Source organism: Ylistrum balloti, unplaced genomic scaffold, assembly GCF_031769215.1.
Source record: "Ylistrum balloti isolate Yb309-2 unplaced genomic scaffold, AGI_CSIRO_Ybal_v1 Utg370076, whole genome shotgun sequence".
In the NCBI taxonomy this organism is placed as follows: Eukaryota; Metazoa; Mollusca; class Bivalvia; order Pectinida; family Pectinidae; genus Ylistrum; species Ylistrum balloti.
In genome coordinates, this window is record NW_026782115.1 from 534,839 (window position 1) to 562,083 (window position 27,245).

General features: G+C 35.6%; 3 protein-coding genes across 3 annotated transcripts; 2 read left to right on the forward strand and 1 right to left on the reverse strand.

Moving 5' to 3' along the window:
- Positions 1-1,046: 1,046 nt before the first annotated feature.
- LOC132549755 (uncharacterized) lies at positions 1,047-11,512 on the reverse strand. Its single transcript, XM_060213714.1, has 5 exons — positions 11,419-11,512; positions 9,881-9,918; positions 9,241-9,434; positions 8,526-8,636; positions 1,047-7,964 (listed from the first exon to the last, which is right to left on the reverse strand). The coding sequence occupies exons 1-5, from the start codon at positions 11,448-11,450 to the stop codon at positions 6,849-6,851; spliced, it is 1,491 nt and encodes a 496-aa protein (XP_060069697.1). The 5' UTR covers positions 11,451-11,512; the 3' UTR covers positions 1,047-6,848.
- Positions 11,513-14,262: 2,750 nt separating this feature from the next.
- LOC132549707 (uncharacterized) lies at positions 14,263-15,936 on the forward strand. The gene is made up of 2 exons (XM_060213662.1): positions 14,263-15,050; positions 15,426-15,936. Exons 1-2 carry the CDS (start codon positions 14,263-14,265, stop codon positions 15,934-15,936), a joined length of 1,299 nt encoding a protein of 432 aa, XP_060069645.1.
- A 1,841-nt stretch (positions 15,937-17,777) lies between these two features.
- LOC132549708 (uncharacterized) lies at positions 17,778-25,726 on the forward strand. The gene is made up of 2 exons (XM_060213663.1): positions 17,778-18,136; positions 25,327-25,726. Exons 1-2 carry the CDS (start codon positions 17,778-17,780, stop codon positions 25,724-25,726), a joined length of 759 nt encoding a protein of 252 aa, XP_060069646.1.
- The last annotated feature ends 1,519 nt before the right edge of the window (positions 25,727-27,245 follow it).

The following is a 27,245-nucleotide window of genomic DNA, read 5'->3' on the forward strand; positions in this document are numbered from 1 at the left end:
GGCACATCCCCCACCCCTGAATCTCAATTTAGGTAAAGACTCCTTCATTGCTGATTAACTTGCGAGAGTTCTTTGTACTACCCTTGGATGTTACTGTATCCAATTTTGTCCGCGTGATTACCGAACGTGGTTGAATAAAGTCTCCATGAATCGGAATGGAACTGTCTTCTTACGTCTCTCTGAAAAAACTATCCGTACCTTTCTAGAAGTTTGACATTCTGCAGGATGGAGTCTCCCATACCATCCATATATAATGTAAAGTTAATTCCAAAGGCATTGGAAACGCATTTTCTTTTAGTCTACGTCAAAAGTTTTCGACGATGCAGTGCGATCGCGATCGAACACCAAAACTATTCATTCCTGAGATATTCGATGATGACGATGAAATAGAACTTTTTAAAAACATTTCTTGTTGGCTCTTCGTCAGCATATGCCTCTCCATTTGTGTTGGAATGTACCGCTTGTTCACTGTTTAAGTTTCAGACTAGCGAGCGTGACATGTCTGGAAGCTGTCACCCTGTTTTTGACAGGCAGTCTGCCTTTCCTACTTCATAAAGAGTTGAAAGATGGTCGCCTTCATACCAACTGTCAGAGGGGATGTTACCCTAAGTATCTGCGCTGTCCTTAAGCATCTTTCTATGTCGCGATGCCAGGCATAGCTGGATATGGGTTTGGACTCTAAGTAGTTTTATTCATATTTTCATTGGAAGTAAGCAGTAAAGAACTTCTCTATGATAATGTTTACTTTGGCCTCCTACATGTACATGTCCGGATATTGTAATACAGTGTTCTAAAGAGGGGATACTCTGTGTATTCACGTGTTCTTCGCTCGGATGGAATTTTATTAGGTGTTCCAAGTTCGGGTTGTCACTTTTATTTTCTTCTTCACTTACCTGGTTAGGAATCAGCGCGTTTCAAATTGTTGGAAGATAAATTCGTGCTGGAATTTACCAATGTCGCATCATGACATCAATGTAAGGTACAAAAAAAACATGTTTAACTAGTGATGAAGTTCCTTCACATAAACAATAACAACTTGTCTTAGGTTACCTTAGTTTTTAAATATATTTATTGTAAACAATATCTAATTCTGGACTTAGACCACCTTTGATACAAGAAAAATGGCTCAAGAAATGACAATATATAAAGTCATCGTACGTACATGGGTTACTGTGTATATAGTTTGATATAATTATCATATTCATCTCTTCGATAAAAAAAGACGTAAGCTTATCTTATTCAAAAATAAGCCCCAACAAAGATATGGAATTCATCAAAAAATCTGTGGAAATGGGCTGTTTTAACCGTTTGGCTGAACGAAGGCGAAGGAAACTCGAGCAAGTCATAAGATGGTACCTATATCTACCACATGGTATGATGTTTAACTTAAACAAGCTCCTTACCCTTTGTAGATGATGTATAAAACTGTAAATCCTTTAATTTTTGGAAATGTCCTCTCTCACAAATGAAAAAACACCATAATTTCAATGAAATAGTTTAAAATTTATGACCTCAAGAAGTAGATGATTATAAAACATGGACATATGTGATAAAAGGATTATGATAAAATATTTGTGAGATAATTACTTCCTGGACAGTAAACTCTCAAACGGAATTCTCTAAAATATACATATCACAAAAAATAAGTGATGTACAGTAACAAAGAATCAGCCAAAACCAGCAACAGAGATGTTCCTTACCGAGATTTGTCTATACATGCAAGGTAAAGGCACAGTACAACTGGACTGGTGGCTAGTTAACACAGAGAGATATGTCTAAAATACCGATACCGCAAAGAAGTAGAAACCCGTTTTATTAGAATCCGTTATTCACATCTGAACAGTTTTCTACTGTGAATAAATATGAAACTTTATGAATATGAATAATTTTTAAAATCTCATTTGAATTTTATAACATTTTAAGTAGAAAAATGACGCACTTATAAAATGAAAAAAAGAAGTGAACTAAATCTATGCATGTGTTGGATAAACTGTTCATCTGTATTAGAGCACGGATGAAAGGTCGATAAAGAACAAGGGGAGGTAATCCCTACACTATATATTACTAAAGGTACTCTTTATAAGGTTACTGTTCCATCGTTTAAAAATTGTATGCAGACAAAAAGTTAAAACTTTCATATCAAATACCACAATTTTCTACAGTAAATAACTGCAAATCTATATAAATACAGATACATTACTCTATGACACAAGTGTAATAATTATGTATGTAAGGGATATTTCTTTATATATCACAAGTTATGATCTATCTTAAGCAACACACATTAAAGATAACATCGCTCAAAAGACTTGCACTTATTTAGTGATGAACACATGAGTTAATCAACCAAAACAGAAAAAACAACCTCCTCTCATGAACAAAACCTATTACAATATCACAAACAGTGACAAATTTGTGTTATATCACAATAAAATTCTCACAGGTGAAGTGTATTGGCAAACCAATATCACTATTATTCAAATTACATCAGAATGATTTCTGTCTGCAAACTTCAGAGCAATGAATTAATCATTGTTTATCAAGAATAAAAGGATTTATCTCCCTTTCAGGATGAAATCGAGGAACCTCTTGCCATGAATAGAGTAAACATGTTACTATGTAAATGAATTTGAGTACACATTTCAGAAATAAGCATAATTTATCTATATATATCTCTTATTTTCATAATTTGCAGTAAATTTTTTGTTCGTATCACATTTATAGCTGATTTCAGTATATACATGACTTACAGCTATGTACATTACTTGTGTCTTGATTATCAAACTTAACATGGACCAACAAAGTGTTCATTTTAATCAATGGAAAAAAAGTTCAATAACAATGGTGACTTGTTTCCGGAATTTTCAATCAATACAAATGGTGGCCTGTTTCTGGAATTTTAATCAATACTAATGGTGGCCTGTTTCCGGAATTTTCAATCAATACAAATGGTGACTTGTTTCCGGAATTTTCAATCAATACAAATGGTGGTCTGTTTTCAGAATTTTCAATCAATACTAATGGTGGCCTGCTTCAGGAATTTTCAATCAATACTAATGGTGGCCTGCTTCGGGAATTTTCAATCAATACAAATGGTGACTTGTTTCCGGAATTTTCAATCAATACTAATGGTGGCCTGTTTCCGGAATTTTCAATAAAGCAATTAAAAAAATCAGTTACTGTACTAGAAGCATCGACTACACATTCAAAATTTATTATTTCAGTAAGAAACAAATAGTTTTAATTCAAATTCAATGAAATGAACCCAGAGGGTGTTTTTTTCTAAATATCTCAAAAATTGAATTTTTCATTGCATTGTGAAGGGAAAATTTTCATACATATTCATAAAAGAACATTAAAGCACCTGTCAAATATATATGTAACCTGGATGCCAAGGTTTTTGATTGAGTCAATAATGAGCACTCATGAGCAAAGTACAGCATAACAGGATTTTGAGTTAATTTTTACAAATAATCGCAACTGCATGAAAAAAAACAAAAAGAAGAAAAAGAAAAAAAAATCAATGTTTCTTAGTCCCAAATATATGTTTACTTTTGTAACACTATAATCTACATAAATCCATATCTGATTTCAATAGATACATCATAAAGTTGTCCTTTGTCAAAAATACACCATATGCTGTACATAATTTTTAATCATCTGGACTGTTTCTAAAATGTTGTATATAAAATTGTAGCTTAAGGTTATTCCAGAAATGTATGTACCCTGATAGGGTGGGGAGAAATAAGGAGCCATTTATATTACATAACTATGGACGACCAGGTTTAATATGTAGCTAGGTCCAGAATGAAGAGAAGAGTACAGTAATTATTGGTGAGGGGATGCTAAAAAGTATATCATTGCCCCATCTATATCTATTTCTACAATAGAACTTACTGAAATATTTATTGTAAAACTTCTTACACATATACACAAACCACACATGGATTATATGTCTAATTCATCGTCAAGATTAGGTTAAATAAAAATATACAATAAATGCCATTTTTGTCTTCAAAGAACATCAGAAATTAAATACAATTTATATCATATAAATGCATTAGAACTGCCATTTAAACAATAAATTCTCCGTCCAATTCATATACCTATTAGTGAGAAAAATTAGCACAGTCTTACCCTTATAAGCAATACAACACACAGCCAAGTGACATGCAAAAAAAGACTAAGAAAAAAATCCTGCTTATGAAGGTGTCTTATTAATGAAATCAGAAATTAATGAACTGTGTCAATGTTCACGTCTAGATGGATGAAAGACTGACAACATGGAGGAGAAACAAGTTTTCAGCCAAATGAAACTTTGAATTCCTTGAAGACTAAAAATGAAATCAAGGTGAATCCATTCATTCTCTATTCTGATATAAAATTATCATTCATATTTCAAACATCACAGTTGAATAAATTGAAACATACAACAAAATACTGACCTGTTGAAAATACCTCTGAGCTAGAGTGCTAGTTACTAAGAAACTAGCACAACAGCTTTAGTTGCATACATAATTTCTCGTTAAAATTTCTTAACTGAATATCATGGAAACAGCTGTACAAAATGAAATCAAACCAAACATTCTCTGTTGTTCATATCTAGATTACTTTTTAAATTACAATAATCAAAGATTATGATAATTTGAAAAAAAAAAAAAAACAAAAGAAGCACAAACATTTGTATATTTGATTGAGTCACCTTTTCATTCCATTCTCTGACATCATAGACCGGTAAATACCACAGGTTTCAATATTTCATCACTTATGTAATATTATACAGATATTTCGTGCCTTTCCATGGTATAGTAAAAATATTTGACTATGAGGTGCTGGTAATTGACCATGCCTGTAAATCATTCTCAGGCTTGATGCAATACATTTATCCAAGAACAGCTACCAGCATCAAAGGGAAATAACTCTAACTATACCATGAGAAGACATTAAAGATCTATTTAATTACATAATTTTATTTTTGAAAAAATCAATAAACAAAATGCAAACTAACTTGCCAAACAGAAGTTTTCCAACTTCAGACAAAGTTTTGCAGACATATGAACTCTCACTAAACACTTTCTGAGGTATTTTTACTATGGTATCCTGCTTTAAAATGTCTCAAATCTTCCTGGGTGATAAAGAATGATTCACCTGTCAATCTCATGCCAGAGGGACAGGTAGACCATACCATCAACATCAATTGAACACTTGAAATCAATGCCTTCTTGGAGATTTTTTTACATAAGATGTCAGACACATCGTCATGCAATACCATGTTTTCCATGGAAGTACCAGAAATAAGTTAATTCAAGTACATATACAGCAAATAGAGTGTATTAGCTCGTTTGCAGAAAGGCCCTAATAGTGGAGGTAAAACTGTCTAAATAAGCATATTATTTAATAAATTTTGATATGAATGTCACTTAAAGCCAGTACATTATCCTGCAACTTTAAACAATATCATATGTAAAATTCACAGTAGAAAATAAGCTCGATATTAAAATCAAATATGGTTTCTCCTTACATTAGAAAACATTGCCATCTTTTTTCAAATATTTCAAAGGAATTTCTGCAAAAAAACAATATACAACCTTTTAATCCTTTTTTTCTGATATTTCAAAGGAAGTCATGCATATGTTAGTTGCTACTAAAATGCAAAAAGCTCCAACTTCTGATTTGATGAAGATATCATCATTAACGACAGATAATGTCAGTCCTAAAAGTACATTATACAGCCAATTAACAAGACGTCAGAGATATCTCACTCATTTTTGAATGATGAAAACTATGAAAGCTATTTCGATTTATTGTATTTACACTTTGATCAAAACATACTTGTCATATTATACAACATGTTGCACATGTAAATACAATATTTCTAAAATAATTAAAAAAACTTCTGAACATTTTTACAACACACATTTCAGTTATAACTAGATATTTATGTATATTCCATATTAATCTTTCAATAGTGATAATTAATACTCAGTTTTTGATGAAAAATTTACAATGATTACATTCCACAGATTAACTAAAAGCAGCTGGACGGGACAGGGAAGTGTGTATGTAATTCAACTGGTAGTCAAACTACATTACCTATTCATACATGTACTTGTAGTGAAAAATAGTGCAAAAGAAGTGCATGTGATGGATGTGAATTTCATCAAGTGATTTTTCACTCACTTTCAAGAAATCATCAACAATGAAAAAATGAGGATATGGATGTTAGATATGAACAAATGATAATCTGTTTACATCTCGTTTTAACATTTCCAATTTCCAAAAGTTGATTTAAGAAAAATTGTGCTGTTCTCCTAAGGAGTTTCTGTGTTCTTCTTGGGTTAGCTATCTTTCCAGATAGAACACAACATCCACAGAAGTGGGGCAAACATGTAGCATTGTAAAATGTCTGTAATATGTCCTAGTGGATCCACTGGACAAGTTTATCAATTACCCAACAGAGTACATCCGTCTCGAATCTTGAAGTATACAAAAATATCTAAATATTACAGAATGCATTTGAAAGAATTATATTCAACTACCATGCAGAAATAGAAGAAAACACTACACTGGTGGTGAAATAACAGGTCACTATAACATTACAATTTACATAAGAACCGATCAGTCCAAATACCATTACCATTTTCTGCAAAATCTTAATTTAAAAATTGAACAGAATATTTTTGTCAGAAAAAAAAAAGAAATCTGTGTATTCAAGGATGAGAATTAAATGGTAAATGTATGCAGCTTGAACTCGGAACAAACTCTATTTGGAGCCTAAAAAAATCAGATGAATCCTGCGATAAATAAGATCTGAAGATATTGATGAGATATGAGTTATGTTTAAACTGCTAGAGAGCCAAATCAAATTCTGTGACATCTACTTCACGGAGATGATCTCTCTCATTGATAGTGATACAACTGACAGTTGGTGATTCGCTAACATTATGCACAGTGACGGTGAACTTAGAAAGGCTACAGTTGGCACAAACTTTGAGTGCATGACTTTTACCCCCAGGAATCTTGCATCCCAGGTTTTCTACAAAATGGCGTATCATTTCCTTGATGAAACCACCATGGCTGACAATAAGGACATCAGCTACAGTGGGTGGCATTCCATCCATATCATCGAAGGAACTGTTGCGACCAGAGCTGATGCTGGACACACTGGACAGACGATGGGCCAGGAGTGGAGATAGGGACACATTTGGACAATAGCCTCCGGCTGGTGACCTGTTTACAACTGAAGGACCAGTGATAAAGGTCTCAGAGCTAACACTGTAGTTATTTGTTTGGTCAGTATCTGGCTTAGTATCAGCCGGTGAATCTGAAAGTTGTTCATTTTCAGAATTGGAGAAATTGTCTGAGGATTCACAGTTAAGTTCCAGGTAACTGCTTGGAGTAAATAAGTTCTCCTGACTAGCTTTCTTAGTCTCTGACTGGTCCTCTCGCTCACCTTGATCCTCGCTATCTTTGTCAGATAAATCTGTCCCATCAGGCAGGCTCGAATATCCAGAAGAACTGCTGGAGTTGGACCTGCCTATCACAGTGTCAGTGAGATTCTCGTCTTGAGAGGAACACAACCCTCCATTTGTGTATTGAGATCGCACAGAATGATTTGCTGCCGCTACTGTCACTGATGATGAAGAATTGTGACATGGACTATCTTCTGGATCATCACTGGTATCATGGTCTTTCTCATATTTGCGACGTTTCTGATCAGATGACTGGTAATCATTATAAATGTCAAGATCCGGGGCATCCGACATTGATGCAATGCCGCAAAAAGATTGGCTACGCCGACTGCTCACGAGACGATTGCGTATGTTGCCACTATTGCGTCCCAGGCTGCCACCGTGGCGCTGTTTGATGGATCCTGGGGTATATTCAGTATCTTCTGTCTCATTCATGAAGGCCACAAGAAGTTTGCATAGATCACGAAAAAATGACATTGCCCGTTCTTGCATCTATTACAAAATAAAACAAAAATCATTTAGTTTTGTTGATGATGTTATATCTTAAATTTGTATACTGGTGTCATTTCTACATTGTATAGGTATTAATGGATATTTAAAAGTATTAAAAAAATCAGGATTCTATATGAATTTCCTCACTAAGAAAAAAACCCTTGCGGGGAATAATGAATGTTTGGTCATCAAATCAACTTGCTTTGTCCATTTACAGTGTGACTAGCCTCATAAAGTTTCCTATGTGACTTGGTTTGCTTTTTCTTTTATTGTGTCTTGCCTTGCAGACTTGTATACTTTATTTCTGACGTGACAACAACTAATCCCATGGAGTTGAGTTTGTGAAGACTTGTATTGCACAAATATGATTTGCTCTAATACTGACTAGGCAGTCATGACCCAGAATGCCCCTTCCTGATGTGGCAAACTCCATCAAGTCACAGAAATAACTTCCCCAATTAACAAATAATGATCTAGCAAGATACGAACTGAAATGATATCAGCATCTGACGTTAACCTATAAATATGACTTAGTGTCCCATTCAGACATTTGTAAGGTACCTGTAAGTTGGTTTCAGCACCAGGAGGAGTATAGCTAGCCACATTAGTGTTGGCTTTCTTGGCAGCAGCAATCAGCTCCTTGTGAGACTTTCCCTCTAGTGTACCAAATTTCTACAGAAAACAAAAAAACCAACACAATGATGACTTCTGACAAAACTTACAAAATCAAGTGTGCAGAGTATACTTAACATGATTACTGTATCTTGCTTGAACTATTCCATAGCTGTCACTGTGCTCAGGTATTGCAGTGTTATCCTTCGTAAGAGATCTAGAAATTTGCATACCTCATGTAAGGAATTCCTAATCTGAATATATCCTCTTTTTTTTCCCCATATATTTTATCAAGACAAATTTCTTTAAAACTTAAATACATCATCACTTTGCTTTATTCGATAGGGTCAATGCATTCTATATTGGTAGAAAGGAAATTATAAGAATTAATGATTGCTGAAAGATACCATATAAGTTTTGTATGATGCAATGAATTCTACTATTTGTGACTAGTATTTACCAACGTGATATTGACTTTGACAAGAGAGGAACAAGAAGTTGAATTCCTAATTATAAAGTAGTTTATAACATACTTTTGAGAGAGTACACAGGTCACATCAAGAATTTTATGACACATTTCATTTGATTTATATACACTTTCAAAATCCATGATTTTGCCTATAGCCGAGAGGTGTCCTATACAACGCATCTTGTGAAATGTTACCCTTTCACGTAGTCTTTTGTCAGTGACGACGGTGCTGTGACACACACTGTTGCCTTCCATGATGACCTGAGCTGTCTGATTGGCCCGACTGAGGTCACTAGAGAACACATGGGTGAAGTTCTCGTTCTCCAGGCGGTTCGCCGCCATCTTGGCTTGCTGGATACCAACTTGTGATAATGGCACATCTGTCTGACCTTTAAAACAACCACTCTATGTGATTGGTTATTCATATTATGACATAAATGTCATCAATTTCATACAGTTTCTCTCCAAAACACATATCCTCTTCGCCTTCACATATCTGCTTTTTATGATCACAAAAAGAATATAGTCAATGAAATATCTTATATGGTACTACTCTAGAGATAATTGTTTCAGCAAACTGTCTGTCTTTTAGAAAATGATGAATTCTTAGAATTTTTTGTAAAGTTCATGTGGAAAATAGAAAAAGTACATATATACTACCAAACTTTTTCGTAGAACTGACACCATGATCTTATATTACAAAAAAATGAGAAACGAGTCACACAGAAACAAATCTTTATGTATTTAAATCTCTAGATTATCAGTAGTATCTTCTAAGGAGAAGTCAGACATATATATATGTATATGAATCAGTGAAGCCAATGATGATTCTTACCTTGCAAAATCTTTTTTCTGTTATAAAGTGTCTCTCCACTGAAATGTTAAAAATGTAAGATTAACAAACTTTGCCCATTTTAGTACATAAAAACTGTATAGTAAAGATTTAACATTATTGAATTCTCGTTTAGGAACTCCCTAATTAAGAATGACAACTTTCCATGGGTAATATATCATATCACTAATATGGTAGTTTATAAAAGGACATCTGTTTTAAAAAAAAAAATCTCATATGGTTAGGGCATAAGTACTGATCTGGTCACAACTTTCTTTACAGGTGCAAGCATTATATAAACATTTAATCATATAGACAGTAAATCTGTAGTAAATTAAACTGTGATGAATGCACTTACCAGTGGTATTCGAATAGATACCAAAACTGACCCTGTAAATACAGCAGTATATCTACTGACTATAGATATGAATAGTCACAAACTATGAAATATCCTTCCCATAAGTTTGTATATGATTATCATGATTGAGCTATAAATAAATCTTTTATCAATTTAGGAGAATTAGATGACCTCTTGGTACCAAACGAATCAGTGATGTTACTCTTCCTCAAGACTAATTGTAAACAAGTTTCATATCATTTGGGAGACAAGAAAAGAAATAATGACAAAATGATTTCAGCACAGGGTTTTCCATAATTTTGTTAGTAGAAGGCTGTGTAGTGAAAGTAGGAGGCTTGCCTGCCGTGTATGTGTAGTCGTGTACAGAACATTATTACGGAACTGGATTGGTGTAGGCGGCCAAATGACCAAAGTAGCCAGTTAAATTGGTCGGTGACCGGCTCTTATGGAAAACCCTGCAGCAAATGAAAAGCCTTTACCTTACAACAAACGAGAAACAAGTTCTATCAAATCATATCAATTACTCTTGTTGGCCATGATCACAGGGTATGTTACAACAAGAATATGTATGAATTGAAACTAATCTTAAAAATGAGAAATGGAAAATAGTATAAGGAGTAGTTTTAGTGATTAAGATAGCTGATGTAACCAAGGAAAGCTCATGTGGTCCAACCCATGATCATGTACCTTGAATTTTCAGTTTGATCACGGTTTGGGAATCGAACCCCGAACCCCGGTGTCACCTGACCAGCGAGTGGTAAAATGTAGGTGTTTGTCTGATGATTGCTTGGGGGAGGTGGCTGGGTAAAACAGATCTGGGAGGAAAATAGCTAAGCCTGAAAAGTTGTTCCCTGCTGAAGAGTTCTTGAGAGTATTGGTTTGATAGCTTGAGCTCACAATCCGACAAGATCAACGACCAACATTCCAATAGCCATACACGATAAAATGTCTTAACCCGATACAAGAAGTTGAAGGCGTGTATGTAGATATAAAACGTAAAAATGAAATTGGTCTATCAACAAAGCAACGGCTAGATCTAAATGTAGGCCATGCCCAAGATTACAAAAAAAAATCACTCGTAAGTCTTAGAGCTTCGGAAAACGTGATGCCCGTTTGACCCTGGCTATGATCTGATTTACAATAGTTCATTAGTAAAGAAAAATCAACAATAAAGTTAACGTACTGTCGGACTAGTGTCAAGGAAAACACCACCATGGTCTTCTGATTTTCTGTCACAACGAAACTTCAGACGATTAATACGACCTTCGCACACATCTCTTCCACCGTGCACCAGACATGCCAGACAGTTCTTCTCCGACGTACATTGGCCGTATCAGAGCCTGCGATTGGTTACTTTTTCATAAAACGTCCAATCAAAATTGAGATAACAATTCTGGGTTTCGGTATTTTTTCTGTTTTCTATTTATAGATGAGATCAGTCATTACGTCTCCAGCCCAGTGAGTGTGCCTACTTCTCAGCCATAACACTGTATATTGAACACATTAATGTTTTCATAATGCAGGATGTTATTCGAGTACACTCCAGACATGAGTTAGACAGGATGCAGACAGAACGTGACATTTGACAGCAATAATCAATCTTAAACACAGTACTGAGGTTATACACTGCACGTGACTGAGCACTACAAGTGAAGATTAAGCTGCACCGTGTACACGTACATTGATTCTAATTTGGGAAAGGAATTAATATAAGCTCTCAGATTATACAAAAGATACACAACTGAATATCGGCTTTCAATACAAATTTACAGGAGAGCCAAATAATGACTCTTCGTCATTCACATAGACTTGGCAGGAGTTCTCTACCCACGGTCCGTATGTATACACGTGTAACAGGAAGGAGTAATGAAGAATACTGCCATCGCTGGGATTCGAACTAACGAAACTTCGGTCTCTAGCCGAACGCTTCTCCGCTAAACTAAAAGAAATTTAACACTAACAATTGCAAGCAAGGCGACATTATCTGTGTAGTACTATATGTAACATTACATTAATAATATTAATTAATATTTAAACATTTCCCGTCTCAAATAAACTTATTCTAAGTCAACATTTATTCAGATTTTTTTATCCCATTGAATAAGTATTAATGATTTAAACCAAACAAATTTGTGCCGAACGTACAAATAGGGATCGAACCAAGACCAGGGTATGCAACGCGGTAACGCGCTACCGAAGCGCACATGGCCTGTTATATTTGCCTTTAGTAATTTTTGCCAGTCCGATCTCCTCACTCCCAACCACCCCTCCCCCCCCCCCTTTTTTTTTTTTTTTTTTTTTTTTACTTCTACCATTTAATTAAAATGAATTAACTATAACACATATGTTAATTTAGTTCTCGTTGCAAATTTTTATTAACATGCATATAATTTAGGGACCAGGATACAGTAGCTTAATTGATGATTATTGAAAATCGAAAGGTGAAAACCAATATTTCGGACATGCATATACATGTATGGTATAAACACGAGGTGTTCAAAATACGATTATGTCGACGAAGATCGGTGGATGATTAATAATCACAAGGTCTACATGTACTCATGAAATGGAAGTCAAATACGGTCCTGATAAAACACACTCGGTGAACTATACATGTATATTACGTAACACCTTTAGACGAAAGGAAGGCTACACTGTAAGCGTACAAGGTGAAAGGGAAGGTCATTGTTACGAAATTGAAAATCGGAATTGGGAAATCGTGAGCTTTCTTATAACAACCATTATTCGATAAGCATTAGAAAAACGAATAATAACAGTTTCATACAGAATATGAATGAAAACAATTTTAGTACTGAACCTGGCACTTTAATCTCCGCTTCAGACCTATATCAACACAAACTACATTAAACGGATAGAAAATATATATGGATTTTATAGAAGTTTTGACAGGGATGAAAAATATTTTCACTAGTACTTATCAGCCAACATGTAGATAACTTGGTTAATATATTCCTGAATAATGAATTGTTGATTTTGCGCTTTTACCCAATAATTAAAATTCAGTCATTAGATAGACATTATGGATTTTTTTAGAGAACTGAATCCCGGCTCGGAATTTGAGAAAGTTGTCTTTCTTTGTTCTTAAGAAACTTCTAAAATGGTACATAATTGCAGTGAAGACGAAAATATCTTGGAAGTGGGCAGGTATAGATGTAGCAAGCGTCGCCGACATCGAAAAAAAAACTGTCGACACATATTACGTAAATATAACCAAGGAACGTAATGATACAGTCTTCATTTCCAATGTATTAAATAACGAAACATAATTATAGAAAATTTCATTACATATCAGTACTAGTCCGAATTATCAACTCCAGACCAATTTAAAAAAAAAGATAGAACGTTAGAATTTCGAACTAATTTCACGCCTCGTCAATCCTCGTATATCACAGGAAGATGTTGTGTATTTATTCAGACACCGACAGTCTTATGTCATCAAATATATTAAATTTGAATATTCGGCCTTACACAAACAACGATCTGATTCTATCTGTCAATGCTATATTGAACAATAATTTCCAACATCAATGGAAGAAAACGATAAGGATATAGCCTGTCTAAGTAATGAAAATATATGTACAGGTTGATACCGACTGGGAGATGTATATATAGCCCGTGAATGTCACGGATAGGCTAATGAAGGAATAGATTAAGTGTGTCTGCATCAGTATATTAAAAAGAACGCCCGTCTACGCAAATTATGCAATATTATTTTCTGATAAAAAATTAACTGTCGGCACTCTTATTTATAATACCAACCGTGTTCTCGTTAGCTCATAATGAAAAAAATGTATATGCACTGATTCGCGCAACGGTATAACCTGTTTTCTATTAGACACTGACAAATATTGCTTCATTGGTGATAATGACGACACTATCATAATGACGTCATAGATATCATGACGTCATAATAATTACTCAGTCTCCAGGTAATCAGTTATATAGCATCATATACATACCCTGTCCCCTGCTTCTTTCGTGGGCTTGCTGTTTACAAAGCAGGGAGATGCCGACCTCCAGTCAAGCGCTACTGTTGATGCATACAGGACGAAATGATCTCACTTTGGACAAACCGGAGGTGGTACCAAAGAAAACTAGAATAGGTTCTTGCTCCCAACGAGAACTCACACCATGTCCAGTATCACATGTCGACATCAACGAACTTTGGAAGTCGTCCATCGTGGACAATGGTGAACAGCTCATTGTGGAAGACTTGACGAATCTTGAAGATGAAAAAGAATCGTCGACAGTTTCGAGTGAGTTCAACATAAAAGGATATAAAACTATTTTATCCTATAATAAGTCATCTGGATCATTTGCATGGAAGTTCAATCAGTCTGATCAAGCAGACAGCAATGACACTCGGGAGCAAGAGACCACAGTTTTACCTGAACCTGCAAAAGTGCGACCAAAGACAGGCGTCGGAACAGATAGAACACGAAACAGAACACATGAAGCTACTTCCAGGCCAAAAACAGCTGATGTGTCTGGCTCCAGACGCCAATCTGTTACTTTCGCCAAACCTCTTTACTATTCCTGCTCGAACAAAGGTGATAAGCTTGTGTGTTTCGGCCTCCGAGTGCCTGGCCAAAAGGAAACTGAGAAAACTGAAAGCAAATCCATTCTCAAGTCCTCTTTTCATCCTAATCAAGGATCAGAATTAAATCTAGAGACTGGCGGGGATGGCGAAATCAGGATAAAGATGAAAGGACTCAAAAGAAACGCTGTCACCACAAAATCGTCTGGTTCCAATGTTTCCAGCAAGACTGATAAGGCGATGATCTCACAAATGTGGTATGTTTTGACATGTTTTTCGAGCACACATAAATACAATGTAATGACAATAAGCGTGAAGTCGTAAAGAGAAGTAGAGGGAGGGGGAGGGGAGGATGATGGAAGCAATTCATTTTCTATTTTTATGACTAAAGTGTATGTTTTGTGAAGGTGATATTTGCTAAAACGTCATTAACTTATCAGTGTTTTCAGTCACATTGATCATATCTAATGTGTATAATTACACGTGCTTTTTACCGTATAAAAACGATATTCGGCTGTTCAGGATTGATATGAATATGTAATTAGTCTAGTGATGAAAAATACTTTCGTATCTATCGTCGAAAAATAAAAAAAAAAAATATGAATTTAAAAAAAAAACTTTCTTAACTGCAGGAAAGAACAACAACAAAAAGATTCTGTCGCCAAAAAATGCAAAAATGAGAAAAATGAAAACGAGAGCTATGCAGTATCATTTGCTAACCGAGTCCATCCGTCTATCTACATGCGGAAAGATCCCCCGAACGCTGGGTCATTTGACGTCTGCTTCAGTTTGCGCCATAATGATGCTGTGTCTCATGATCACCTGAGAAATATCATACACCAACAGACTGGTGTCGTCCCTGTACAAATGAGATACGAGGTCTTGTCCATTCGTGTAGGAGACTATGGTATTCGGAATCGCTGGATCGTCAAAACCGGAAGTCAAGAAGATCGCGACCAGCTTATTGAGAGCGGTTTATTCATAGACAATGATAATATTGTGGTGATGTCATTGGAAGAAATTATGCAGAGGGAGTTCCGAACATACAAGTTTCTTACACAAACGAAAGCGGAACACACCGCAGCAAGGATAGGATGTAATATACGAAATAAAATACAAATGAAAACGAATAAAGTCAAATAGATGAAGAGTTCCGAAAGTGTATTGTTGTTTGGTAATATATTTTAGGTAATTCAAATTTATTCTTAAACATCACACTGCTTTAAGAGAAGTGGAATTGAAACAATCGCATCGTATCCATATTACTTATGTCAAGACTTTCTAAAGGAGAACCAAGGATAGAAGTTCTTATAACACAATCAGTAAAAGATTAGAGTGTAACGTTTTGATGACTACACGGTCACCTTCATCCGTGTGAAGCGTACCGACACTGTCGTATGTACTGAACGAGATGGTAAGGGACCGACCAACTGTTTTCGGCTATATTACAACCCTATGTTTACTAAAGGTAGAAAATAGTGTGAGAATATGGTAAATATATCATAGACCAAAATACGGTAGGTGGTAACAATGTACTGTAGTCATCATTTTTTTATATGCGAGGTCTTCACGAATATATCTATACAATATATGTTGACGTCACATACCGGTACAAATCCGCTGAAGTTGGGTAACTCATTCCTGCTAAATGAAACTTTTTTTTTTACTCTTTTGGTGCCACATTTTTCTTATTTGGCGCATTTGAAAATATTATTGAATTGTTTCATTATAAAACCCACAGCATTTAGATAAGTATAAGTTGTCCATCTTGCATTTTTTTGTTTAACTTAGAGTCGTTGCTCTTCTGTTGAACAGCTGATTCATCGTACCTCGACTATAACTTCTACACAGGCCGTGCTAATGGAATAATGTGTTGTACTTGGATTGAGTACATAACAAGGAAAACAAAATCGATCAGCTAATGTGTATTGTTTTTATCGTAAAAGCCAATTATCAATTGATTTTATCTTATCTATTGAGGGCGACACAACTGATAAAATGTACGTGTGTGAGTGCCGGAGTAAAATCCAAGAAGATAATTTTGAAATGATAGATGGTGGAAAGTAATTAAAAAGCAAACAAATCTATGTTGTCGCACTTCCTTTACTTCTACTGGCGTCTGGATATGCGTAAAGGAGATATATTTAATTTATCTATTTATTTACTTATTTATTTTTTGAAAACATTGGAGGCGACTATCTCTCCGAACAGATTTCATTTTTTCTTCTTCTTTTTCTTCCTCGGATCTATTTCCCCTTTACCCTCCCCTACCGCACCCCTTCCCCATCCCAACCCCTCCTACCCCGACCCTTGTATTCTCGAAACGGTAAAGACCTTAACAAACCACGACGGTTCCAAATATATATAAACTGTAACATGTTCTCACGTTCTTGTAATTATATAGAGCACATCAAAGTTGGTTGTCCTTAGTGTTGTTGAATTAGTTTTAAACGAGACGGTTAGAATGTAGCGTATACACACTTAAGTCGCACCTTTTGATGTGTCCAACACACCTGTAAGATTGCTTGCGTTGCCTATCTCCAGAGACAGCTATCAGTTCGATAGCAACCGATCATCAATAATTGATAACTGAGTGGCTGGACGTACAGCTACAAGGAACAAAAATCTATAATCTGATTGCTATCATCTGTCGAGAAACCAATTCTGACCAACACAAGTAACAACTATAAACCCCCCGTCATCTCTCTGTTGTCTTAGTTGCCTAGTTTCCTACCAGGAGCAATCCTCGGACCAACTTGTTACCTGGTAGCCGTTCTTTACATCCTCGACACTATGGAGTATGCTTACTGATGAAAGTGAATTAAGAAGAGGGTTTGACGTTGGAAATATCTGATTTTTTCATCTGTATTCCCTTGATTCTTAAATCTTTCAAACAGCCATAACAAAGTTATGAATATTGTATTGTAAGAAAGAAGAAATCTATTGATATTTCTGTTTTAATTCGTAAAATCGATAGTTTGATTATGCCTACTACAAGTCAAAACAAAGTCCTGGCACACGTGACTGGGAAATCAGCGAGAAAAAGAGGTAAAGTTGCGCTGAAACAATATAAGATGGAGCCCAATCACAGCGTTAACCTTTCAAGCACTAGTCAAGCGGTAGAGGAGAACTGGCCGGAATTGCCAGATGACCAAGTGGCCACGGCTGTTCAAGCTGACCAGTCAGAGTCAAAAGAGGGATCAGAATCGAACCAGGTTAAGGAGAATGAGTTACTACATCAGCTCGGCTTCTGGAACTCACTCGATAAAAAGGACGTGAAAATAAAGAAAATTGGAGTCACAGTAACGGAAAAACCTGCTGCAGAACCAGCAAAAGTGAAACAGTAAGTGATGTTATCATAACATTCATTCCCATGGTAGTTATAGTCTGACATATCGACGTATTGGTTATACAATTATGGTTCCAATCTGTTTTTGAAAAAAGTTTCATATATTGTCAAACATAAATTTTTACAATCTGTATACATTGCATGTGTAGTTCTCCGTTCAACTGAAATTAATGAGTGACAAATTAAAAAGTAAACAAATTAGTTGAACACCGAGCAGGTTACGGAAACATGATACCTAATGATTGTTTCTGTTTTAAATATATTGTTTTTCAGAACGAAGCAATTGCTTACCAATACCAATATGCTCTCGTGGATACTCCCAAGTAACCAACCCCAATATAAATGTACATACTTATGTATGTTATACCAACCCCTATATGAATATACATACTTATGTATGATATACTGTATACCGACCCCAATATAAATATACATACTTATGTGTGTTATACCGACCCCAATATAAATATACATACTTATGTGTGTTATACTGTATACCGACCCCAATATAAATATACATACTTATGTATGTTATACCAACTCCAATATAAATGTACATACTTATGTATGTTATACCAACTCCAATATAAATATACATACTTATGTATGTTATACCGACCCCAATATAAATGTACATACTTATGTATGTTATACCGACCCCAATATAAATGTACATACTTATGTATGTTATACCGACACCAATATAAATGTACCTACTTATGTATGTTATACCGATCCCAATATAAATGTACATACTTATGTATGTTATACCGACACCAATATAAATGTACATACTTATGTGTGTTATACTGTATACCAACCCCAATATATATATACGTACTTATGTATCTTATACTGTAAACCAACCCCAATATAAATGTACATACTTATGTATGTTATACCGACCCCAATATAAATGTACATACTTATGTATGTTCCCAATATAAATGTACATACTTATGTATGTTATACCGACCCCAATATAAATGTACATACTTATGTGTGTTATACTGTATACCAACCCCAATATAAATATACATACTTATGTATGTTATACCAACCCCAATATAAATGTACATACTTATGTATGTTATACCGACCCCAATATAAATATACATACTTATGTGTGTTATACTGTATACCAACCCCAATATATATATACGTACTTATTATCTTATACTGTAAACCAATCCCAATATATATGTACATACTTATGTATGTTATACTGTAAACCAACTCTTTTGAACACCCTGAACTTTTTGATATTCAAAAAAGAGAAAAAAAAAACGTGCCAATAAAAGCCATACTCGAAACTTCAATGGTTACGGTCACTTTCATTCTCTGCACCCCAGGAACGTGTCATGGCAAAATTGAAGGCACGACTGGTCAAACAAACAAAACAATTTACCAATCATAGACTGATATGCTCCGTTTTAAAATTTAAAAAAAGCGACACCTATTTTCAAAGTCCCTAATATACCGTTATTCGACCTTCCGATTCGATTAGTGTATATCAAAGAATCGTACTAGTATTTTCGGCTTGTCCACAAAGTGTCGCACACGGAACACTCAGTTTTGCCAGGGGTAAAGAGAGCGAATGTGATTGTAACTCCTGGAATATCGAGGATGGTTAAAGCTATTTTAACTTAAACGTACCGCTGCAGTAGTTGAAATAACGAAGAGAAATTTCAATAAAGAGTAAACTCAAAAGTACATGTGTAGTAATAAATCTATTGACGTGTTCTTATAACATAACTTCACTTTCCAAACCTAATGTTCTCAACCGCATGACCGTCAGCAGCTGACAAATAAAACATGCAAAAATGCAAGTTGATGAATGGTAAGTCTTAAAAGTCACCATCATGATCTCATGGAGAATTTCTGTTTCAATATACATGTATAACATGGTTTTAGATGTATTAGATACTCGTTAGTATGTCTGGTGGTTTCCTTGTGTGATATAAAGTTAGATATGATCATACTCGTTAGTATGCTTGGTGGCTTTCTTGTATACTGAGAGGAAAAAGAAACGCAATTAGCAGAGAGTTAATATTGTAAATTAAATCCTTGACGTACACCCTTAAAACTTGACAAATGTGAGCATTGGAGTTAGGTCCCTATGGTACCGTATCAAAATCACTGATGCATAACTAAACTGCACACGCCGCTCGAACAAAAGAATAAGAGACAAAAGCACGATATCTCGAACCCAGTATAAAGGATTGGTTCAAAATCTGTGTGTGCGAATCTTCAGACATATCCGTCTTGATTTCCCACATTTTAAGCATAAACAGCTCAACGTAAAAACGCCACGACTGTCCGAAGTTGACAGGGGTCGTGCCATTGCACTTCTTATGCAAGGCACCCCACAAAATCATGTCGCTAATCAATTTGAAGTCCATCAAACGAACATTTTCCGTCTCATCCAAAGACTACATGCCACCGGAATGGTTGCAGACCGTCCCCGAAGCGGTCGTCCTCGAGTGACGACGCGTCGGCAGGATGGGGCAATGCGACTTTCGCACCCACGCAATCGCTTTCTGACGGCCACGGAAACAGCAATGAACACAATTGGGCGTCATCATGTTCCAATTGATCCAAAGACAGTGCGTACTCGACTGCGTGCATTTGGTTTAAGACCGCGGCGGCCATATGTTGGACCACAGCTTAATGCGCGGCGACGTGCCTAACAAATGCAATGGCTGAACGCACATTCCGTAAGACGCTTCCAAATGCAACGTTGGAGAAGGGTCCTGTTCTCAGATGAGTCCAGGTTTTCGATTTACCGGGCAGACGGCCGACGTCGTGTCTAAAGACGTACCCATGAGCCCTATGCAGATGCTTGCGTGATAGAGAATGACTGCTTTAGTTGAGGATCGGCCATGGTATGGGAAGGGATTGCGCATGGTATCAAGACTCCTCTGGTCGTTATTTAGGGAAATCTCACGGCTGTCCGGTATAGAGATCAAGTCCTAGCGACGCATGGTGTTCCTCTAGTACAGCAGCGTCAACTGACGTTTCAGCAGGACAACGCGCGACCGCATGTAGCGAGGGCTTGCCGTGGTTATCTCGCAACAAACAATGTCCCCATCCTAAACTGGCCCCGATACAGCCCTAACCTCTCCCTAACAGAACAATTTTGGGATGAGTTGGACAGAAGGATAAGACGTAGGCCGAATCCTCCAATCAACGTCGCTCAGTTGGCGTTGGCGCTGGATGAGGAATGGAATCGTATACCAATGAGGAGGGTTAATACCCCGATCAATTCAATGCACAAAAGAGTTCGTGCAGTTACTGCAGCTCGCGGGGGGCACACACGATATTGATGGGTCCAGAACGCACTTCATTTTGAGTGGGGTACTCTTGAATCAAAGTCAAATTTGAAAGGTTTACTTAACATACACGAATAAAATTCTCGTAGATGACAGAGTGGTCAACTATCTTCCAGTTACACCATAATTACATTCTAAAACCCTTTTTTATTTCCCGTAGTTGAACTGGAAATTCCTAATTGCGTTTCTTTTACCTCTCAGTAAATGATATAAAGTTAGATGTGATGATACTCATTAGTATGTCTGGTGGGTTCTTTGTGTGATATAAAGTTAGATGTGTTTGATACTCGTTAGTATGTCTGGTGGGTTCCTTGTGTGATATAAAGTTAGATGTGATGATACTCGTTAGTATGTCTGGTGGTTTTCCTTGTGTGATATAAAGTTAGATGTGATGATACTCGTTAGTATGTCTGGTGGTTTTCCTTGTGTGATATAAAGTTAGATGTGTTTGATACTCGTTAGTATGTCTGGTGGGTTCCTTGTGTGATATAAAGTTAGATGTGTTTGATACTCGTTAGTATGTCTGGTGGCTTTGTTTTATGATAAAAAGACACATTTTTTAACATAGCTATGTCTACATTGTCATCATCCTCCTGAACATCTAGGACCAAGTGTTATACAAAGTGTAGCCTAATCGTCTTCTAGTACATTGTTACCATGTTGTTTACTTTTTTCTATAATCTTTTCTACCATCTCGTCACACTATTGTCGACTTTAGGGTACATAAGATTATAGTAACGCCATACAAATTTGTCGATTTCTAACCATCTCGTACACCAGTCTCGCTTCTCATTAGTCATTTGTATGATGAAGGTGACTTTGTAGTCATCGAAACGTCACACTTAAATCTTCTTCCGGTTATGTTATAATAGCTTCTGTTCTATGTTATCTATACTCATTAAAATGCCTGATGGTTTCTTTGTTGGCTGTGTTCGATACCTGTAACTAACCCATCTCTCATTTTGAATGCGTGACAATACTTGAACTGACCAGGATTTACATGACAGGTGTTGTCAAGGAAACAGAAGACGATTTATCCTTGTCCGAAACACATGGACTTCCCCTTTGTTAATACCGTTGTTAATACCCCTTTAAATGCTATGTTTTAGCAGGTTTGTAGATACTTCTTGAATGTGTTGTTTATGACCTGTAACAAACGTTACAATGTATATATCTACATCCGTGGTTTTACCAAATCAACAGTGGCTTATGTACGACTAAGAAGTTTTGACAATACTCTCTCAGAGGTTTGATAGCGAAGTTAAAATCCCGATTTTTAACCTCACCATTTCAAAAGTATGGTACATGCATAAAACCCTTCATATTTTTTCCTAAAAGTTGATTAACTTTTATATATGTCTCATTTAGCTGCTCTGATTATATTGGTGAGATTATATACATAAGTATTTTTTATCAAACAATCCGCCTGGTCCTCCCATGTTTTATCTATATGTCAGAAATAGATTGTGATGTCATAATATAAACAAGAACAAAATCATTCTCGACCCTCGTGGGATGTCAAGCTTATCGATGTACTGAATGAGCGAAACTTAGGGCAGTATCTGTGGGAGATGACAGAGTGAAACGAAGGGGAGTAACTCTGGGAGATGAGAGAGTGAAACAAAGGGCAGTAACTCTGGGAGAGGACAGTATGAAACGAAGGGCAGTAAATCTGGGAAATCAGAAAGAACAAAATAGCTGCCATCTTGATAAAAAATATCTTTAATGAAATTCCGTTTTATATGTTAGGTTTTGTGAAATTCGTATTGAATTTGTATTTTTTTTGTTTTTTTGTTTTTGTTCAATTTTTCAAAAAAAAAAAAAAAAAAAAAAGTGTTCTGATTCTCATTTCATTAAATATCACATGAAATGAAACTCGTTTAAGATTCTAGTATATATAACTTAGTTTACGTACGTTTAAGTAAACATTGGCGAATTGATATTTCTCATTGATCTGTTACTTATAGTCTGTGGATGTCAATACAGCAACAGATAGATAAGATTACAATTGATTGTAGATACACTGATCAAACAGTGATAAGATTGGCTCATTGTAAAACATTACGGTATTTTTGGCGCCGCTCTACCACACAACTAAACCCGTTATAGCTGTTTACGGTGTGCCATGTTAAATCCAATCGGAGAAGATACATTATTTATTTGTTGACTATCAAATAGAACACATTTAATTTACAGCAGACAACTACCTGCACGAAAACTCGTGATAGGAGATGTCAGCCAGAATACAAACTTGTAAAATCTCAATTTTTTCCGCGATTGGTTCTCATACTCCCTATACATACCTGACTTCAATGTGTTTTACTGTGTTTGTAAATTTAGGTGAAAAAATTGAAAAATTAACTTTAAATTCCTTTTGTACTTAAAAGTGAATGTTTGTTTTCTTTTATTCAATGTTTACAATAGTAAATATAAATGTACATTATGAGATAAACTAAGGAATATATACATATATATGCATTTCATGAAATTCAACATTTTATATACAGTTTAGTTATTATTGTTGATTGATATACATGTACATTATTTATTGATATATATATAAAGTCTCTATTTTATACAGAGTTACGGTCCTTTGCGGTCAATCTGATCCACCTCACTATTAAAACCACCACGCTATTAAGACCACTTTTGTCCAGTCCCCAAAGTGGTCTCAATAGCGAGGTTTCACTGTATAATACTTGTATCATCAGGCCTCCAAAGTTTTTACTGGACTTTAAATTAGTGGACAAATCCATTGACCGTAATTTTAAGGAAAACGTTATGTACGGAGAAAATATACAGTTAATATATTTTATCATCTGTGAATTTGTTGAATATAATTTTTTTAGTTAGATTAAAAATAATTTAATTTATATAACAACAAACAGTGGTTTTATGGAGATATATTGATGGCACAAAGACGTGAATTCTTACGTATCGACATTTTGTGAATGTTTAGATCATTAACTCGGTTAATGAGGACCGCAAGTTAAAGAAACTCGAATGTGTAAAATGTATAAGTTTATATTTGTTGTGAATTACATTTCAAGGTTTTCCTCTCCAAAGAAATCCGTAATAAATTATGGTATTTAATGACGTCCCAAGTTAAAGAAATTTGCATGTGAAAAATCTGTTATATTTTGAGTATAAGTTTTTGCTGAAGATTTTCTTTCTCCAAAGGAAATCCCGATAAAACACGATAATATCACCAAATATGTTTCTACAATATGATGTCTTGTTGCATCGCAAACTCCCATTATTCGGAAATCACATATTCGATATCAGCATAATGATGTATCAAATATATAAATATGTCACCATAATTATTTAAACTTTATTTTAATATCATCTAACTATTTTAGTGATATCACCCATGTGGTATAATCAGTAAACGTTTTGGTGAGGTCACATATTCATCATGATTATATCACTATAACGAATAGGTGAATATTGGAATAAAAAGTAAAACTGCCCCCACAAACGTGTGTTAGGTCAGAACACACTGTCAAACATGTCCCGCTTGTCTGGTTAGAGATAAGATTTTCAATGACTAATTTAATGTAAACAAAATTTGGATCACTCCGTATCATTAATATTCTGGAAATTGATTGCGACAGGTCAGATCAATGTGTTTTTAGTTTCTTTTTTGCCTTCAAAATATTGTTCTTTCAGTGGCAAAATTTTGAATTTTTCATTAACCACTGGTTAAATTTAGCTAAACTTTAAGCAACCGGGGTTACGTCATTTCAAATTTGGTTACCAAAATAATTATGTTTTATGTTGTGTATAAGAAAGTGTCCATTTTCAAGGCAGTTTATTAATGTTGATAGATAAATCACTATCTCTTGTTAGATACAGCGAGACGATAAGCCAGGAGGTGGAGCGAAAGGTTGAAGAGAAGGTTGAGTGCCCGACCATCAAGAAGAAAGACCCTCCACAGCTCGTACCATCTGCAGTGTGTTTTGAACTTAAAAGTAGTGCGGCTACACATGTAGATGTCCTAAATAAGATGAAAGACATGTTATACTACAGGAGAGGAAGTAAAATTGTCTCCATCCAGTTCGTACCAAAGTCTAGGTGGATTATCGTTCTTGACAGTCAGGAAACGCGAGACCGACTCTGCGGAATGGAGTTTTTCATTGGTCAACACTGTGTTCTCCTACGTCGATATGACGACGTAATGAAGATGGAGTACAAGAAATATTTACGTAGCCAAGGACTGTTAGAAATGGTTCACAGTGCCACCAAGTAGGACGCAACCACAATGTTAAGACGGGAACTCATAATGTACCTATTAGTCAATTTGAGAGATGATATTTTCGCTATTCTGGGCTGCAATAATAAGACTTCGAAATTCGATCCATGGAATAATAATAAGACTTTGGTAAATATTAACCGCGAAACAATGGAACAGTATCTACAATTTGTTGTTTGTTATAGTGTCTATACGACTTTCAAAACTACCAGAGAATATTTCGCCAGTTCCAATTGAAGGAACGGTAAGTTGATACAGTTTAAGTGATACATGGTACGAATTATTTGCGTTTAAAAGCTGAAATCCGAATCACAGTCGTGTTTGACCGATAATTCAGCAATCACGTACGTGAAAGTTGACATGGGAGAAAGATGTCTCAAAAAGCAGATCGCGAAAATAAGATCCTCGAAATCAAATGAATATCGCGAAATTTTTAACCCGCGAAAATAATCGGTTATACGGTATTAACAAAATGTGAAACATTGGCACTGGCTGATGATATAAAACGTTGCTACCCTCACGTTCCCTAATAGGATATGTGTTATTCAGTGCTGTTAAAAGTTAACAATACAACTTACCGCAAAGTGCAGTAAATGATGGTAGAACGTTACATTATGTATGTACTTATCGGTGCGGATTCGATGAGATGGTAGTCATTAATTAATAATGTAATGAAAGGTAAACCGCGAGTTCATAATTAAGAAAATTCTTGGAAGTAAGACATCACAGAATGTAGGTACAAGTGTATATGTTGTACGTGAACGCAGAGTGTCCCTACAATTTACACAGGCCTATAGACAAGTGTAGACCAGGAAATACCTCAAGTGATCATCGTATGTAAGACACTGCCTCCAAAAGGAAGCTTAATGCCACCCTCACAATGTATAGATCGGAACTTGTAGGGCGTCCTGACAACGTACATCACCTCACGGAACGGCACGTCCTAACGTTACGTATCTTTATAAGGGCTGGGGGCTACTAGGAATTGTTTATTTTGCCCGTGACTAGGACCTCCCTTTAACGTAGACAGGATTGAAGAACATGCCTTGCAGTAAGATATTCCCATAATGTAACGACAGGTACAGTGAAGGAAATGATGACAGACTGGGATTCTCTATGTATTTTTGAGTATAGATGCTTCATGTCACATATTTTTTGCTTAGTTTATCGCCCCGTGAACAGCATGATCATTTAATTTGAGTTGAGGTCTCCTAGCAGTAGTTGGTGGATATCTCTCCGAACAACATGCGTGAGGCCCGTCGAAACCAGAACAGTAACTCCAATCAACATTTTTCCCGCGAAAGGCCACTCATTCAATATAGGGAGAGTCAAACCACCTACAGACCTAAGGTTTTGAAGACAAACATCCCCGCCCAACTATGGATAAACGTATGTCATCCATAGACTTGTAAAAAATACAAACAAATATTCATTTGTAATGATTTAATTCTACAAGAATTGATATACAATGTACATTTCCTATTACAGTTACTTAGGCAACAATAATAACAAAGGA

Bases quoted from the DNA above. Each gene is read 5' to 3' on its own strand.
- LOC132549755 (XM_060213714.1), bottom strand. From the start codon at position 11,450: ATGGTGGTGTTTTCCTTGACACTAGTCCGACA. The intron at 9,919-11,418 runs GTACGTTAACTT...TTAACATTTCAG, and splicing joins TCCTTGACACTAGTCCGACA to TGGAGAGACACTTTATAACA. The intron at 8,637-9,240 runs GTAACATTTCAC...TGTTTTCTGTAG, and splicing joins ACAAAAGACTACGTGAAAGG to AAATTTGGTACACTAGAGGG.
- LOC132549707 (XM_060213662.1), top strand. From the start codon at position 14,263: ATGCCGACCTCCAGTCAAGCGCTACTGTTGATGCATACAGGACGAAAT. The intron at 15,051-15,425 runs GTATGTTTTGAC...TCTTAACTGCAG, and splicing joins GCGATGATCTCACAAATGTG to GAAAGAACAACAACAAAAAG.
- LOC132549708 (XM_060213663.1), top strand. From the start codon at position 17,778: ATGCCTACTACAAGTCAAAACAAAGTCCTGGCACACGTGACTGGGAAA. The intron at 18,137-25,326 runs GTAAGTGATGTT...ATCTCTTGTTAG, and splicing joins GAACCAGCAAAAGTGAAACA to ATACAGCGAGACGATAAGCC.